Source organism: Manacus candei, unplaced genomic scaffold (genome assembly GCF_025592945.1).
Source record: "Manacus candei isolate 608988 ecotype Guabito, Panama unplaced genomic scaffold, ASM2559294v1 h1tg000128l, whole genome shotgun sequence".
NCBI classification, from domain to species: Eukaryota; Metazoa; Chordata; class Aves; order Passeriformes; family Pipridae; genus Manacus; species Manacus candei.
In genome coordinates this window covers 408829-425148 of record NW_026138176.1, presented here as the reverse complement: position 1 = coordinate 425148, position 16320 = coordinate 408829, and the positions used below count along the sequence as shown (strand labels likewise).

At 56.1% G+C, this 16320-nt stretch overlaps 5 protein-coding genes across 6 annotated transcripts; 3 read left to right on the top strand and 2 right to left on the bottom strand.

Moving 5' to 3' along the window:
- Positions 1 to 2196: 2196 nt before the first annotated feature.
- Positions 2197 to 3750, top strand: LOC127462444 (scale keratin-like). 2 transcript variants are annotated; one of them, XM_051771067.1, is made up of 2 exons: positions 2197 to 2480; positions 3093 to 3750. In XM_051771067.1, exons 1-2 carry the CDS (start codon positions 2394 to 2396, stop codon positions 3498 to 3500), a joined length of 495 nt encoding a protein of 164 aa, XP_051627027.1. In that variant the 5' UTR covers positions 2197 to 2393; the 3' UTR covers positions 3501 to 3750. The 2 variants fall into 2 exon arrangements, with proteins under 2 accessions (XP_051627027.1, XP_051627026.1); XM_051771066.1 differs by having other exon boundaries at positions 2197 to 2701.
- A 1003-nt stretch (positions 3751 to 4753) lies between these two features.
- Positions 4754 to 6127, bottom strand: LOC127462437 (scale keratin-like). The gene is made up of 2 exons (XM_051771056.1): positions 5881 to 6127; positions 4754 to 5773 (listed from the first exon to the last, which is right to left on the bottom strand). Exons 1-2 carry the CDS (start codon positions 6052 to 6054, stop codon positions 5363 to 5365), a joined length of 585 nt encoding a protein of 194 aa, XP_051627016.1. The 5' UTR covers positions 6055 to 6127; the 3' UTR covers positions 4754 to 5362.
- A 1152-nt stretch (positions 6128 to 7279) lies between these two features.
- Positions 7280 to 7831, top strand: LOC127462458 (scale keratin-like). Its single transcript, XM_051771088.1, has one exon. The coding sequence runs from the start codon at positions 7280 to 7282 to the stop codon at positions 7664 to 7666; it is 387 nt and encodes a 128-aa protein (XP_051627048.1). The 3' UTR covers positions 7667 to 7831.
- Positions 7832 to 10790: 2959 nt separating this feature from the next.
- LOC127462486 (scale keratin-like) lies at positions 10791 to 11330 on the bottom strand. Its single transcript, XM_051771130.1, has one exon. The coding sequence runs from the start codon at positions 11313 to 11315 to the stop codon at positions 10791 to 10793; it is 525 nt and encodes a 174-aa protein (XP_051627090.1). The 5' UTR covers positions 11316 to 11330.
- A 3863-nt stretch (positions 11331 to 15193) lies between these two features.
- On the top strand, positions 15194 to 15736 carry LOC127462452 (scale keratin-like). Its single transcript, XM_051771080.1, has 2 exons — positions 15194 to 15476; positions 15573 to 15736. The coding sequence occupies exons 1-2, from the start codon at positions 15194 to 15196 to the stop codon at positions 15734 to 15736; spliced, it is 447 nt and encodes a 148-aa protein (XP_051627040.1).
- The last annotated feature ends 584 nt before the right edge of the window (positions 15737 to 16320 follow it).

The window sequence follows — 16320 nt, the reverse complement described above, 5'->3', positions numbered from 1 at the left end:
AAGGCCACCACTTCAACTGACAGACGTGGAAGCTGCAACTCCCAAGTGTCATCACCGTGGGCAGTGACTATGGACATCTGTCCACTCCCAGCTTTTCTTTCCCTCACTCTCCCTTAGACTTATCATTTTGTGTCTGAGGCAGAGCTGAGGGGCAGCAATTGTGCTGTGTGAGCTGGGCTGGAGCAGAAAAACTAAAGGGGAATGGAAAGGGAAGAGGAAGGCAAAATGAAAGAGAGAAGGGGACAGTGAAGGGTCATGGGAAGGAGAAAATTATAGCAAAGATGTAGTGGAAGCAGAAGAAGGAGAGGAATGAGAAGGATTAGGACTAGGAGAAGCAGAAGGAAAAGCAGGAGGAGAAAGAGAAGGAGATGGGGAAAGGGAAAGAGAAGGTGCTGATGAGAAAGCAATTTAAGATAAGGAGCACAGAGAAAGGGAAGCCTCTTCTTTGCCATCACTCCACAGACCTTTAGCAGAGCTGTGCAGGATCAGATGGGCTGGAGCTCAGGCAGCCTTTGCCCCTGGCGTGTCCCCAGGCCCAGGGTCAGCCTCACTTTTACCCAGAGGGCTGGAGGGCTTCGAAAGCCCACGGGCTGCAAGTGCTGCAGCCAGAGGAGCTGCCAGGCTGCAGGCAGAGTCCTTGGAGCTCAACTGCAGGACCGTGTGTGCTGAGAGCTGCCAGGGCTGGGGGGCTGTGCAAAGGCAGCTCAGCCGGGCTCTGATGGGGACGACAGACTGGTCTGGTCCACTGGGTGGGGACGATGGTTAGTGCAAGGAAGCCCTCCAGCAAAGGCTGGTATTGACAGTGAAACCAGAGAGGCAGATGTTGGATGCAAGATTCTTTTATTTTAAGAGCAGCAAAGAACACACTGGACAAAGACATCAGGCAGAGGCAGGCAGGTTATCTGCCCAGGCTGCCAGAGAGCTGATCCTTCAGGCTTGTCCCAGGCAGGGGCTCTTCCAGAGAGAAGCAAGTGCCCTGTGGGAGCATGGGGGAGTTGGGAATGTGGGCACGGGCAGGAGAAAGGAGGGGGAGAAGAGTCATGGGGAGAGGGGAAGGAAAGGACAAAAGGGAGGAGTGAGTCTGAGGCATCACAGACTATTTAAGATCCTTTCTGCTGGTTTTAGTAGGGCCTGCAGGTGTCCCAGACTTTCCTGGAGTAGCGGGGCAGGAGCCAAGGGCTGCAGGCGGGAGCAGCGCAGGCTGTGGGAAAGGTGCAGAGGCCCCCCGAGGCCTGGGTGGCCCCTTGGCCGTAGAGGCCCCCCAGCCCCAGGGAGCCCCCAAAGGCGGGGGCTCCGGCGGAGCCCACCACGGCTTGCTGGGGGAAGGAGCTGAGGATGGGCCCGGGGAAGGTGACCACCACGGGGGGCGGCTGGATGAAGGCCGTGGAGTCGGGGCACTGGCGGGCGCACAGCTCGTTGCAGCTCTCGGCGATGGGCTGGGGCACAGCCACGCTGGGCTTGGGCACAGCCACGCTGCCTTTGGGTGGGCACAGGTCGTAGCAGGACATCTCGGCCAGGGATGCGCTGGAGCTCTGCAAGAGGGCAGCAGTGAGGGCAGCAGAGCAGCAGAGGGCAGCGGCCCAGGCCCGGGGGCCGGGGCTGCAGCAGGAGCCAGCAGCACAAGCGCTGCCACACTTACCCTTTTCCCCGAGGACAAGGTGGCCAGAGCAGCTTGGCACAGCCTGGCCCGGCCAGGCCTTTTATAGCAGCCCCAGCAGTGCTCAGCCCCAGCCGGGCCAATGGGCACAGGGGACACTCCCTGCTGCTGATGACACCAGGGCTGGGCCGCTCCTGCCCCTCCCTGAGTCAGCATCCCCCCGGCTGCCACCCCAGCACATCCCACTGCCCCAGCCTACTGCCCCTTCCTGCCTCCTGGGCACTTGGCAGCAGGGCAGTGCTCACAGCACCAAGCCTCACACAGTTCTAGAGTTTTTTGCAGCCTATCCTTGGGCACATGCTGTGACTCTCTGGATGGGCCTGTGCAGGGCCAGGAGTTGGTCTCGATGATCCTTTTGGGTTCCATCCCACTCGGCACATTCTGTCATTCTGGGATCTGCCCCTGCAATGGGGCTCCAGGAACACCTGAGAGAGGCTGGGGTGGGAAGGGAGCAGGGCTGGCAGGAATCAGCCCAACAGGGGCTGCACTGGGGTTCTGAGCTGCCTTGGACATGGCATTGGAAAACGTCCCCCCTGTGCAGATGAAGGACACCCAGGGCACCTCAGGAGGGCACGGAGGCACAGGAGGGTTTGCCAAGGTCAGCACCAGGACCCCGCTGTGCCCTGGGGCTCTGCACACCAGGAATGTGGGCACCCTGAGATCAAGGCCTTGGGCAGAGCCCTGGCACTTGCAGTCAGCCTTTGTCAGCAGGAGTGTCCTGTGATGCAGGGAGGTGATGGAAGTGCTGAGGGTAATGAAAGGAAATGAGGAGCCAGCGGGGCTGATTGGAGGGCTGAGGTGGCAGCTGGCAGCGTGCCAGGGGGTAATTGCAGGGGCTGAGAGAGCGGGTTGGGGCTGTCCAGGAGAGCCAGTCAGCAAAAGGGCCCCGTGGCAGGCAGGGAGGAGGCAGGGGCTGGGCCCCCAGCGCCACGTGCCCCCAGCATGGGCAGCTCCCGCCCCGCCTGCCCGGCCCCCATAAAAGCGCTGCCCTGGGCCAGGGCTGCATCCACTGCTGCGGCCTCGCTCTGCTCAGCACAAGGGCAGGTGGGTGCCCGGGCTCTGGGCCTCCTGGGGCAGGGGCTGGCCAGGGCCCTCCCTGGCCCCCACAGCTGCCAGGGCAGCGGCTGTGCCGGGAGCAGCCTGGCAGGGACTGGCAGGGATCAGCTGCACTGGCACCAGGGAGGGGCCCCTTGGCTGCCACAGGCACAGCCAGGCTGGGCACAGGGGCTTGGGCAGGGATTGGGTGGTCTCTGGCTGTGGGGATCAGGGCACTCAGGGGGCTGTCAGGGCAAAGGGCCAGAGGTGCCCATTGCGAGAGGGTCAGTACAGATCTGGTCCCTGCAGCTGCAGGCCAGGCCTGGGAATAGGGCACTGCTCAGCCCGGGGGTCTCTTGATTGCTCATGACACCTTTTTTTTTGTCACTCTGTGTTTCAGCCTCACCTCCCTCACACCAAGATGTCCTGCTACGACCTGTGCCCACCCAAAGGCAGCGTGGCTGTGCCCAAGCCCAGCGTGGCTGTGCCCCAGCCCATCGCCGAGAGCTGCAACGAGCTGTGCGCCCGCCAGTGCCCCGACTCCACGGCCTTCATCCAGCCGCCCCCCGTGGTGGTCACCTTCCCCGGGCCCATCCTCAGCTCCTTCCCCCAGCAAGCCGTGGTGGGCTCCGCCGGAGCCCCCGCCTTTGGGGGCTCCCTGGGGCTGGGGGGCCTCTACGGCCAAGGGGCCACCCAGGCCTCGGGGGGCCTCTGCACCTTTCCCACAGCCTGCGCTGCTCCCGCCTGCAGCCCTTGGCTCCTGCCCCGCTACTCCAGGAAAGTCTGGGACACCTGCAGGCCCTACTAAAACCAGCAGAAAGGATCTTAAATAGTCTGTGATGCCTCAGACTCACTCCTCACTTTGTCCTCTCCTTCCCCTCTCCCCATGACTCCTCTCCCCCTCCTTTCTCCTGCCCGTGCCCACATTCCCAACTCCCCCATGCTCCCACAGGGCACTTGCTTCTCTCTGGAAGAGCCCCTGCCTGGGACAAGCCTGAAGGATCAGCTCTCTGGCAGCCTGGGCAGATAACCTGCCTGCCTCTACCTGATGTGTCTTTGTCCAGTGTGTTCTTTGCTGCCCTTGCAATAAAAGAATCTTGCATCCAACATCTGCCTCTCTGTTTTCCTGGTATTACTCAGAATGGGGGGCAGAGTTTCCTCGCCCTGCCCGTGTCCCTGACCCGACTGGCCAGGGCAGTGTCTGATCCCCATCAGAGCCAGGCTGAGCTGCCTTTGCACAGACCCATCAGCCCTGGCAGCTCTCAGCACACACACTCCTGCAGCTGAGCTCCAAGGATTCTGCCTGAGGCCAGGCAGCTCCTCTGTCTGCAAGACATGGAGCCCAGGGGGCTTTTTCAGACCTCCAGCCTCCCCGGGATAGAGAGGGGTTGTCCCCAAAGCTGGAGCCAGCCAGGGACAAGGGTTGCCAGGGCTCCACACCGTTTATGTTTGCATGGCTCTGCTGAAGTTCTTGGAACTGAAAGCAAAAGAGAATATTCCCTTTCACTGTGCACTTTGATGGATGTTCCCTCGTCATCATCTCTCCTCCTCCTTCTACTCCTTCTCCTTGTCTTTCTCTATCACTTTTTCTTTCACCTATTGCTTCGACTTCTACTCCATCTCATTGCTCTCATTCTCATCTTTTCACTTCACGTTTGCTGTAATTTTCTCCTCCCCATGAACCTTCACTGTCCCCTTCTCTCTTCTATTTTACCTTCTCCTTGTTCTCCCAGTTCCAATTCCCCTTTGGTGACCCCTCACCCCAGCACACACAACACACTTTTTGCCCCTCAGCTCTGTCACAGACACACAGTGTCACAAATCCCCCTGGATCCTTGTTCCCACAGCCTTTCCAGGCCACCTTGGCCTCCTGCTGCCGCCTCCAGCAGGGTCCCCCAGAGCCCAGTGCCCAGCCCCGGGCCACGGGGCTTTGCCAGCTCTCCAAGGACAGACCCTGCAGCCTGTACCAGGGCAGCCTGTGCCAGGGCTGGCTCCCCCTGCTCTGAGCAAGGCCTCTGGGGCTGCATTTCAGCTGCTGCCCATTGCCTCTGCTCCTACCCCTGAGCCCTCTGCCCAGAGCCTGCTTCCATCTTCCTCAGCCCTTCCCTTCTCTCCTGGCTGTTGCTGAGGGAATCCCCCGCAGCCTCCTCTGCACTGGGGGCAACATTCCAAGCACTCTGGGGCTGTGCCAGGAGCACAAATGGTCCCTGTCCCTTCAGCAAGTGTGTGTGGCCCTTGGGGGGAGTGTCTGCAGTGCCCCACAGGTGTCCTGTCCTTGGGGGCACAGCAGTGGGCACAGCAGGGCAGGGCTGGCCTGGCCAGGGCTGAGTGGAGGGCAGGGATCCCTCTGTGCAGCTGCCCCACAGACACCTCTGCCCACCACTGCAACCCCCCAGTGCCCCCCGGGCATCCCAGCAACAGCATCTGCCCTCCCACCCTTGGCAGTGCCCCACACGCAGGGTCTTCCCAAATTGGGAAAAATAGGGATGGAGACAAGACTTGACTGCAGGAAAAGTTTATTGAGCAGAGAGGGTCAGGAGGGAGTGTGAGAGAGATGGTGGGCAAGAGCCAGGCAGGCTGGTGGTGCCGGGCTGGAGGAGGCCAAGGGCTGTTGTGCAGCTGCTGGGCTGTGGAGCGTGGTCAGCGCTGGCAGTGGGGTGTGGGCTGGGTCTAGCAGGGCCCGCAGGTGTCCCAGACTTTCCTGGAGTAGCGGGGCAGGAGCCAAGGGCTGCAGGCGGGAGCAGCGCAGGCTGTGGGAAAGGTGCAGAGGCCCCCCGAGGCCTGGGTGGCCCCTTGGCCGTAGAGGCCCCCCAGCCCCAGGGAGCCCCCAAAGGCGGGGGCTCCGGCGGAGCCCACCACGGCTTGCTGGGGGAAGGAGCTGAGGATGGGGCCGGGGAAGGTGACCACCACGGGGGGCGGCTGGATGAAGGCCGTGGAGTCGGGGCACTGGCGGGCGCACAGCTCGTTGCAGCTCTCGGCGATGGGCTGGGGCACAGCCACGCTGGGCTTGGGCACAGCCACGCTGCCTTTGGGGGGGCACAGGTCGTAGCAGGACATCTCGGCCAGGGATGCGCTGGAGCTCTGCAAGAGGGCAGCAGTGAGGGCAGCAGAGCAGCAGAGGGCAGCGGCCCAGGCCCGGGGGCCGGGGCTGCAGCAGGAGCCAGCAGCACAAGCGCTGCCACACTTACCCTTTTCCCCGAGGACAAGGTGGCCAGAGCAGCTTGGCACAGCCTGGCCCGGCCAGGCCTTTTATAGCAGCCCCAGCAGTGCTCAGCCCCAGCCGGGCCAATGGGCACAGGGGACACTCCCTGCTGCTGATGACACCAGGGCTGGGCCGCTCCTGCCCCTCCCTGAGTCAGCATCCCCCCGGCTGCCACCCCAGCACATCCCACTGCCCCAGCCTGCTGCCCCTTCCTGCCTCCCTGGCCTTTGTCAGCAGGGCAGTGCTCACAGCACCAACCCTCACACACTTCAACAGCTCTTTGGACAATACTCTTGGCAACATGATGTGACTTGTGCAGGGACAGGAGTTTCACTCGATGATCCTTGAGGGTCCAATCCCCCCTGGCATGTTGTGTGATCCTGTGATCTCCCTCAACAATGGAGCTCCAGGAGGAGCTGGGAGGGGTTGTGGTGGGGCTGGGATGGGGCTGGCAGGCACCAGAATCACAGGGGCTGCAGTGGGGCTCTGTGCTCCTTGCCCCATTCCCCTCTGGGCAGGGCAGGAGGGGTTTCTCTTCCCCAGGCCTGCAGAGCTCCATGGCCAGAGCCTGAAGGTGGATGGAGCCCAACTCTGCTGGGCTGGCCAGTGATGCCCCGTGCTGAGCAGGCAGGGCCCAAAGGAGCTGCCTTGGCTGTGGGGTTTCGTAACCTTCCCCTGTGCAGATGATGGCCCCGATGAGATAATGAGGAGCCAGCAGGACTGATGTGCCCCATGAGCTGGCAGCGTGTGAGGGGGTAATTGCAGGGGCTGAGAGAGCGGGTTGGGGCTGTCCAGGAGAGCCAGTCAGCAAAAGGGCCCCGTGGCAGGCAGGGAGGAGGCAGGGGCTGGGCCCCCAGCGCCACGTGCCCCCAGCATGGGCAGCTCCCGCCCCGCCTGCCCGGCCCCCATAAAAGCGCTGCCCTGGGCCAGGGCTGCATCCACTGCTGCGGCCTCGCTCTGCTCAGCACAAGGGCAGGTGGGTGCCCGGGCTCTGGGCCTCCTGGGGCAGGGGCTGGCCAGGGCCCTCCCTGGCCCCCACAGCTGCCAGGGCAGCGGCTGTGCCGGGAGCAGCCTGGCAGGGACTGGCAGGGATCAGCTGCACTGGCACCAGGGAGGGGCCCCTTGGCTGCCACAGGCACAGCCAGGCTGGGCACAGGGTTTTGGGCAGGGATTGGGTGGTCTCTGGCTGTGGGGATCAGGGCACTCAGGGGGCTGTCAGGGCAAAGGACATGTCGTGGGCAGAGAGCTCAAGTCCATGTGGCTCTGAGCACTTCAGTTCTAGTGCAGCCAGGGATCATTGAAATACTCAGCCTGGGGATCTCTTGCTTGTTTATGACACTTTTTTTTGTTGCTTTGTGTTTCAGCCTCACCTCCCTCACGCCAAGATGTCCTGCTACGACCTGTGCCCCCCCAAAGGCAGCGTGGCTGTGCCCAAGCCCAGCGTGGCTGTGCCCCAGCCCATCGCCGAGAGCTGCAACGAGCTGTGCGCCCGCCAGTGCCCCGACTCCACGGCCTTCATCCAGCCGCCCCCCGTGGTGGTCACCTTCCCCGGGCCCATCCTCAGCTCCTTCCCCCAGCAAGCCGTGGTGGGCTCCGCCGGAGCCCCCGCCTTTGGGGGCTCCCTGGGGCTGGGGGGCCTCTACGGCCAAGGGGCCACCCAGGCCTCGGGGGGCCTCTGCACCTTTCCCACAGCCTGCGCTGCTCCCGCCTGCAGCCCTTGGCTCCTGCCCCGCTACTCCAGGAAAGTCTGGGACACCTGCAGGCCCTGCTAGACCCAGCCCACACCCCACTGCCAGCGCTGACCACGCTCCACAGCCCAGCAGCTGCACAACAGCCCTTGGCCTCCTCCAGCCCGGCACCACCAGCCTGCCTGGCTCTTGCCCACCATCTCTCTCACACTCCCTCCTGACCCTCTCTGCTCAATAAACTTTTCCTGCAGCCAAGTCCTGTTTCGTTGTCTCTTTGTCTGGAGCTCTTTTCCCGGCAGCTGTGGGAGGGTGAACTCTGGTCTCTCCGTGTTTCCCCACGGGCTCTCAGACATTTTTCACTCCTCAGAGAGATGAGGTGATTCCTGCTTTGTTTGTATCCCCCTCCAGTTCACTGGTGTTCAGCACAGGGAAAATCTGATTTCTGGGGAAGAGCAATGAATAGAAGAACGATTCAATGACAAAAGTGCAACAATGTGTTGGGATGAGGTGTTTGGAGTACTAAGTGTCTTCAAGTATATTTATAAATACTTGTGTTCTTATATATACACGTTTAAAATTATGTTTACACTGGTACATTTCGGCCATAATATTATTGTATTGCAGCTCTGTTAGAGGTGTCTTAGGCACTTGTGGCCTTTCAGAAGAACGTGTGATGCTGCCCTCTCACCCTCCAAAACCTACAGAGCTGCTGCTGCACCTCCTGTAGGGAAAGTGTAACTCCCTCGGTGCCAAAGCAAGCACAGATAATCTTTTCCTTTGTCTCACTCAGCATGACAAACCCAACAACGTTTATTTCATCCCTTTCTGTTGCACACTTGGGTTTGTTCAGGATTAGTCCCATTGGTTTTTCCTGGATTCAGCCTGTCTGTTGGAGAAGTCGGGACATGTCTGCAGTGAAAGGGAAGCTGGGTGTGCTCCTTCCCTTGTTTTAACAGGTCCTGCTTTAATTACTACGACTCTGGTAATTTTTGTTTAGAATAAAGTCACTCCAGAGCATGCACAGGTACAGGACCTGGAGGCCATTCAGCTGACCTGCCACTGGGAGACAGCAGGAGCTGTATGGATATTTAATAGATATTAAATATATAATTAATAAATGTTCAGTGGGTATTCAGTATATAATTAATACATGTTTAATAGATATTTAATGTATAATTAATACATATTTAATATATAATTAATACATATTTAATGTATAATTAATACATATTTAATAGATAGTTAACATATTAAGGATCCAGAGATCTGAGACTCTGCTTGGGAAGCCTGGAGCCGGCAGGTCCCCGGCCTTGCTCCCTGTCACTGGCAGTCACACTCTCACTGTTCCTCCCATCAGTTAAGAACACCTCGTTTTTCCAGTCTGAAAGTCTGATTCCCTCCTGTCTGGTGCCACTCCTTTATGTTATCAGGGCATAAACCAGAGTCTCCCAAAAGATGTGCCAAGGCCACCACGTCAAGGAATAATTGGAGGTTTCCCGGGACTGAGCCCTGAGTGAGGAATGCAGTGAACTCCCTCCATCCTCACAGCCCCCACCTGACACTGGGCACTGAGAAAGGGCATCTCTGGGCCTTGTGCAATCAGCCCTGAGCTCACTCCCAGCCTCCAGCCCCAGGAAAAGCTCCCTCCCTGTGCTCTCTGGGTGCCAAAGGCTCTCAGCACTGCTGTGTCTGGTGCTGAGCACTGTCTGACACAACACACATTCACCTGGCTGCAGGTGGGCCAAAGGTGGGGCTCGATGATCCTGGAGGTCTTTTCCAACCAAAATGATTCCGGGATTCTTGGTCAAAATATTCTCAGTGAGCACTTGTCAATCCATAAAAATGGAATGTCGTTTTCTTAAAATAAAAACCACGAGTGGCACGGACTGATTCCCATTTCAGTCTGTAATTACTTACAGCACGAGGCCATCTGAGGTATCCAGTCCCCTTTGGGGAGGAACACTGAAGTTACCTGTGAAAAATCTGACTTGCAGAACTGAGATCAAGAAATGGTTCATCCGTGTGTGGAGCTTTTCTTTGAAAGAGTCTCCGAGAAAGGCAGAGGTGAATCCTCTCCAGTGCATTAGTTCATGTTCTTTTCACTTCACCCAGCTGACAAACAGGCTCAGCCAAACCTTCCCTCAGGCAGCTGTTATCATGGCAGTGCTGAACAAAAAAAAGAGGTAGTGCTTCATCTTTGCTCACCTGATACTGATCTGAAAAAGTGTTTCCCATTGTTCACCTTCCTCCTTTCACTCCTTTTCAGAATAGGCTTGGACAGAACTTCAGGCCACATTTTTTACCTTGTCTTTGAAGGCACTTTGAGGATTTCTAGTGCACGGTCTGGCAGACGAGAAATTAAAAGGAATTCCAGCACTAAATTAACTTGGTGAAAACAGTCACAGAATATCCTGATTGGAAGGGACCCACAAGGATCATCGAATCCAACTCCTGGCCCTGCACAGAACACCCCAAAATCCCACCATGTCCCTGAGAGCATTTTCCAAAGGCTCCTTGAACTCTGGCTCGGGGCCATGGCCACTGCCCTGGGGAGCCTGTTCCAGTGCCCAACTGGATCGGGATAATTGGAGTGACTGCTGGGAGTCTGACAGTGCCATTAATTAGTGCAAGGGACACGATAATTTCAGCTTGGTGACAATGAAGGACAAGGCAGGGAGCATTCTCAGCTGTGGGCTCTGACCAAGGGCAGCTCAGCCTGGTCCTGAGGGGGGTGAGAGACCACCACGAGGGACCCCTAAAGCCCAGGCTGGGCTTTGACAGGAAAAACAGAGGCAGGTGTTGGATGCAGGATTGTTTTATTGCAGGGGAGGGAAAGGCCCCCTGGACAAAGCCACAGGAGCAAAGACAGGCAGGTCACCCCTCTGTGCTTCACCAGAGGTGTTCCCTCAGCCTTGTCTCAGGAGGCAGCAGCTTCAGGGAGGAGCCAGCGGATGGTGGAGTCCCACATTTGGCCACTGGCAGGGTCAGGGAGGAGGGGAGGAAACAGAGGAAGGAGGAAATAAGGGGAATTTCTAGAGGTATTCTGCCCCCACTGTGTTTTAAGTGGAAGTGGAAGTCTGATGCTCTGCCCCTTGCTCAGGAGCCGAGTGGAGGATCCAGGGTTGTATCGTTTGCCAAAATTCTTCAGTGCAGGGGTGTCCCTGTGGGGCTCAGCAGGGTCTGCAGTGCAGGGGTGTCCCTGTGGGGCTCAGCAGGGCCCAAAGCTGCCACGGCTGTACCTGCTGGACCTGTAGGAGTAGGGGCTGCAGGAGCCATAGGATCTGCCAGAGCCCCACAGACCCCCATAGCCCAGGGAGCCATATCCCCCATAGCCCAGGGAGCCATATCCCCCATAGCCCAGGGATCCATAGCCCCCATAGCCCAGGGATCCATAGCCCCCATAGCCCAGGGATCCATAACCCCCATAACCCAGGGATCCATATCCCCCATATCCCAGGGATCCATAACCCCTATAACCCAGGGATCCATAGCCCCCATAGCCCAGGGAGCCCCCATAGCCCCCAAGAATGGGGGCTCCAGCAGATCCCACGATGGAATCCTGAGGAAAGGAGCTGAGGATGGGCCCAGGGAAGGTGACAACCACGGGGGGAGGCTGGATCAGGGTGGTGGAGTCGGGGCACTGGCGCACACAGGGCTCGTTCCCGCTGTCAGCCAGGGGCTGGGGGCGCAGGACGCCGCAGGCAGAGCTGGGGGACAGGTCAGAGCAGGACATTCTGCAGGGCTGGAGGTCGATCTGCAGGAGCTGATTTGAGCAAGAGCAAGACATGATTTACCCACAGGAAGGTGCCGAGGAGTTCCCTGCCTTCCCTCTCACTGGAGCCCCTCTGAAGCACAGCAGTTTCCCCATTAAACACCAGAACTGGAGCAGAAGAGCCAAACTCCATTAAACACCAGAACTGGAGCAGAAGAGCCAAACTCCATTAAACACCAGAACTGGAGCAGAAGAGCCAAACTCCATTAAACACCAGAACTGGAGCAGAAGAGCCAAACTCTCCAGTGAGTCGGTGGCTCCACCAGGAGTGGGACTCCAGGAGCCCAGTGTGCTGCTGGTTGTGATTCCATGACTAGCTCTGCACTGCCACTGATCTCCTCTGTGCTGATCCTTGTCAAAACAGGGATTAGGACTCATTGTCTGCTCAGATTTGCTCGGGAGCTTGTTTGATGAGACCATTAAGAGGGAACTGCAGAGATGGTTGTCTCAAATTTCCAAACATTGAATCAAGGCACTGCGATATTTACAACTCACTTAAGGCCAACAGCATCTTGATTTGGGGCTCTGAACTATTATGAAAAAGCCTCACACCAAACAACTGACAAGAAAACCCAGCACTTCACTTTTCAGCTCCTTAAATTCCCTCCATCACCCCTTTTAATCCTAAATAAATGTCTTACAGAACATTTTCAACATCTCTCAGTCCCTCTCTGTCCTCCTCTAAACCAGTGCCTGATCTCTGGGAGCTTTCATGCCCATTTATCTCCAACTAAAACCATTTTGGATGATTTTTAACAGGATAATCTGGATATAATGGTGGGTCGGTTTCTAAGCCCTGTGAACCACGAAGATCAATTTCCCAAATAATTTCCAGTCACCCATTTAAACAAACAGAGAAGAGGAATAAACAGTGAACTCGTCTCCTCATGGATACAACTGGAAGCAACCCAATAACAAACTAAATTCTGTGCCATATCAAGAAACTTGGAATGAAGTGATGACCCTGAAGGCAGAGAACAGTTGTCCACAACAATTTTTTAGGTGTCCACAACACCTAAAATTTTGCCTACCAGTCTTTAATGGAGGAGACCATCCCAGCTAAATTTTCCACCCCCCATAAACTGTTTAAGCAAAGAGGAATCCCAAGAGTTGGGAACAGCAGCTCCAGACTCACCAGGTCCTTGGGAAGAAGGAGTGAAGAGAAGATGTTGGGAGAGCCCCGAGTGGAGGCAGCTTTTATACAGAGCAGAGTGCCCGAGGGGGGAGAGGCTGATTTAATTAACATGCAGCTCATTAGGTGACAGGGCACATTTTTGGGATTGATAGTTCTGCAAAGTGACGAAATTGTTGCTTGGGGTTGGTGTTTATTTCTTGATTTCAGGCCTCCTGGAGCACCACCCCTTTCATCTGAGAGGCTGATGGGTGAAGTGAGTGCATCTTTCATCCTAAATCATGATTCATGACATTAATATCAATTTTCTGTCCTCTCTGTGGTTGCACCATGGATAACCAGAGCTGGTTATCACTGATATCCTTCTCCTCCTGCCTTATACAGCCACGATGCTCAGGGGTTTATCAGAAATCCCAAAATCCTGGGATGGTTTTGGGACACGTGCCCGGAACAGCCTCAGCTTCCCTCTGACCCTCAGACTGCTGCTTAAAGCTTGAATTCCTGAATCAATAACTGAATTTATATTTCACTGAGATGCTTTTGCAAGAGGTGGGGAGGCCCTGGCACAGGTTATTCCATGGCTGCCTCATCCCTGGAAGTGTCCAAGGCTGGGTTGGATGGGGCTCGGAGCACCCTGGGACAGTGGAAAGTGTCCCAGGACAAGATGATCTTGAGGGTCCCCTCCAACCCAAACCATTCCACGGTTCTGTCCAGGAGAACCCCCAAATTCAGCTGTGGTAGGAATAAAAACCCCTTGTTTTTTGAAAGGCTCTGGCAGTTAATCCCATCATCTTTCAGCAGGGAGCAATTAGGAGCTGGGAATCTGCTGGGAAAGGCCAAAGCTGCCTTTTGCTGAGGTTTCCTCCTCTGCTGACACTGTTCCTGTAACACTGTCATTATCTCTGTTATCATAATCACCCACCTGCTTATCTGCACACCACGTATTATTTATAAATTATGAGCTTTTCCAAACCTGGAGATCCGTAGGGAGATTTCCCCAGCTATTATCCTGGAAGAAAAAAAAAAACAACAACAAAAACCCATGTCAAGGTTTTACAAGGACATTCCAAGGGATTTTCAAACACCTCATGAACACCCATTACCAACTTGTACAGACTGTGTCATAGTTCTGCACAATGTGGGCCTGGGTGATGTATCCACCCCACTATTAGCAGAGATTATCACATTAAACAGGTAAATTGAGGTCACTTGGGGTTTTTCCCGTAATCAGTTCGTGGTTTATAACACTTTTTGACCTTCCTTTGACTTTAAAAGTAAAATCTGCCTTTTTTATTTAAAATGCACGCTGACAGAGAGCAGGTTCAGGTGGGATATCAGGGATAAATTGTCCCCTGTGAGGGAGGGGAGGCCCTGGCATGGGTTGCCCAGAGAAGCTGTGGCTGCTCCATCCCTGGGAGTGTCCAAGGCCCGGTTGGATCAACCTGGGACAGTGGAAGGTGTCCCTGCCCGTGGCAGGGGGTGAAATGAGATGATCTTCCAGGTCCCTTCCAACCCAAACCATTCCATGATGTGATTCTGTGATACCAAAGCCATTCAAAGATGCTCCTGGTCCTTGTGTTTGCCTTGCACTGAGCAGGTGGGGGCAGAAGTGCTGAGCCTGCACAAAGAAGTTGTTTGTCCCCTCATTTGAGATCCTGAAAAAAATTCCATTTGGCTCCAGGTATCCTGTTGATTACAGCAAAAGACCTTCAACCCAACAAAAAGAATGAGTGTCCTCCTATCATCCTAATTAAATAAATCAAGTCAGCTTCTTTCCTCCCCTAACGCTCTGGAAAGCAATGGAATAATAAAAAAGAACTCCACACCTAAAGCCTGGAGACAATAGAGGTCTGGGCTGGAATGTGCACGTCACCCCATGTGTGGGTTTGAAGTGCCTGCAATGCACAGGCAATAAGCAAAAACAATTTCAGCACTTTGAGGAATTATGTGTCCTGCAATTTGGGGTTGGGACCTAATTAGGAACTCGCGCATCGGGTGCCCAACGTCCCCCAGGCAAGCTCAGGGCCCTATAAAAGCTCCCTGCACCAGGTCTCTCCATCCACTGCTCCCAGCTCATCCACCTCCCTCAGCTCAGCCACCTTTGGGAACCAGGTAAGGCAGAATTTCTCTAAACTTGCTGTCAGGAGCTCTGGGTTGTCCCTTGGCACCGAGTCCTCCCGGGTTGCTTCCAGGCTGCCCCTGACCTGGGGGAGATTTGCTGCTGGAAATGATGTTTGAGTTCTCATTCATCTCCAGGCCCCAGGAGAGGGGTGTACCAAGGAGGTTTGAATCCCAAACCCATAGCCTTTTAGCACTTCAAAGAACTTGACTATATTTTGGGAGGCAAATAACTCATCTGCATTGTTGTGTGTGGCTGCATTTGGTTGAGTATTGCTGAGTTTGTGACAGCAGAGACCAAACTTTGCAAGCAGAAACCATCAACTAAGAGCAGTGTAATACTGCCAAAATTATCCCAGCTGGAAATTCCAAAGATCCAGCTGAAAAGTACATGATTTTGTTGGATAAAACTGAAGAGAACTTGACTTTGTTTTACTGAAGTCAAGGCTGGCCGAGGGATCGTGTGATAGAAAGAAAAGTGATAGGAAATGCTTCCCAGATTTCCTTCTGACACCCTGTTGGGCTGTTTGATGCATCTCTAACGTGAATAACTGACCCCCTTCCACAGGTTCACTGCCAACCCTGCAGAATGTCCTGCTCTGACCTGTCCCCCAGCTCTGCCTGCGGCGTCCTGCGCCCCCAGCCCCTGGCTGACAGCGGGAACGAGCCCTGTGTGCGCCAGTGCCCCGACTCCACCACCCTGATCCAGCCTCCCCCCGTGGTTGTCACCTTCCCTGGGCCCATCCTCAGCTCCTTCCCTCAGGATTCCGTCGTGGGATCCGCTGGAGCCCCCGTTCTTGGGGGCTATGGGGGCTCCCTGGGCTATGGGGGCTATGGGGGCTCCCTGGGCTATGGGGGCTATGGATCCCTGGGTTATGGGGGCTCCCTGGGTTATGGGGGATATGGATCCCTGGGTTATGGGTCCCTGGGTTATGGAGGTTATGGCTCCCTGGGCTATGGATCCCTAGGTTATGGGGGCTATGGATCCCTTGGCTATGGGGGTCTGTGGGGCTGGGGGGGCTCCTCCCTGGGCTCCCGGGGTCTGTGGGGCTCTGGCAGATCCTATGGCTCCTGCAGCCCCTACTCCTACAGGTCCAGCAGGTACAGCCGTGGCAGCTTTGGGCCCTGCTGAGCCCCACGGGGACACCCCAAGTGAGGGATGAGAAGTGATGGTTCCACAGGCAGCGAGCTGGGAACCACCACTGCTCTATCCCGAGGCCCTTCAGCCCCTTTGGAATTTCTCCTCCTGGTTTCTGCTTCCATTTCCTGCCCTAACACTCCTCCCACCCCACTTCTGTGCTGCCTGGGGCAAACACGGGACAGAAGTGCTCAGAATGGGTCCTGTTTGCTCAAAGCAAGAGCTGAGCCTCAGAAAACCCCCAGCTCCATCCCATGGGAATGTGCCTCGGGCTGGAGAACAACTTCTTACTTCTTGGAGACTCTGAAATGGATTCCTTTGCTCACTGTCATTAAAAATTTATTGCATCACAGTTGCCATGTTCTGGTGGTCTTTTCTCGTGTTTCCACCCCTGTTATTTGTCTCAGCAGAAGTCTCACCTGTGCAGGTGTCAGTAACAGCCTAAACTGTCACAGAATCATGGAATGGGTGGGTTGGAAAGGACCTTAAAGCTCATTTAGTTCCAATCCCTTGCCATGGGCTGGGACTCCTTCCACGAGACCAGATTGCTCAGGGCTTCAACTATGGAGCTGAATGTC

Bases quoted from the DNA above. Each gene is read 5' to 3' on its own strand.
- LOC127462486 (XM_051771130.1), bottom strand. From the start codon at position 11,315: ATGTCCTGCTCTGACCTGTCCCCCAGCTCTGCCTGCGGCGTCCTGCGC.
- LOC127462452 (XM_051771080.1), top strand. From the start codon at position 15,194: ATGTCCTGCTCTGACCTGTCCCCCAGCTCTGCCTGCGGCGTCCTGCGC. The intron at 15,477-15,572 runs GTTATGGGGGCT...ATGGATCCCTAG, and splicing joins TGGGGGCTATGGATCCCTGG to GTTATGGGGGCTATGGATCC.
- LOC127462444 (XM_051771066.1), top strand. From the start codon at position 2,600: ATGGGCAGCTCCCGCCCCGCCTGCCCGGCCCCCATAAAAGCGCTGCCC. The intron at 2,702-3,092 runs GTGGGTGCCCGG...TCTGTGTTTCAG, and splicing joins TCTGCTCAGCACAAGGGCAG to CCTCACCTCCCTCACACCAA.
- LOC127462458 (XM_051771088.1), top strand. From the start codon at position 7,280: ATGTCCTGCTACGACCTGTGCCCCCCCAAAGGCAGCGTGGCTGTGCCC.
- LOC127462437 (XM_051771056.1), bottom strand. From the start codon at position 6,054: ATGCTGACTCAGGGAGGGGCAGGAGCGGCCCAGCCCTGGTGTCATCAG. The intron at 5,774-5,880 runs GTAAGTGTGGCA...GCCCTCTTGCAG, and splicing joins CCTTGTCCTCGGGGAAAAGG to AGCTCCAGCGCATCCCTGGC.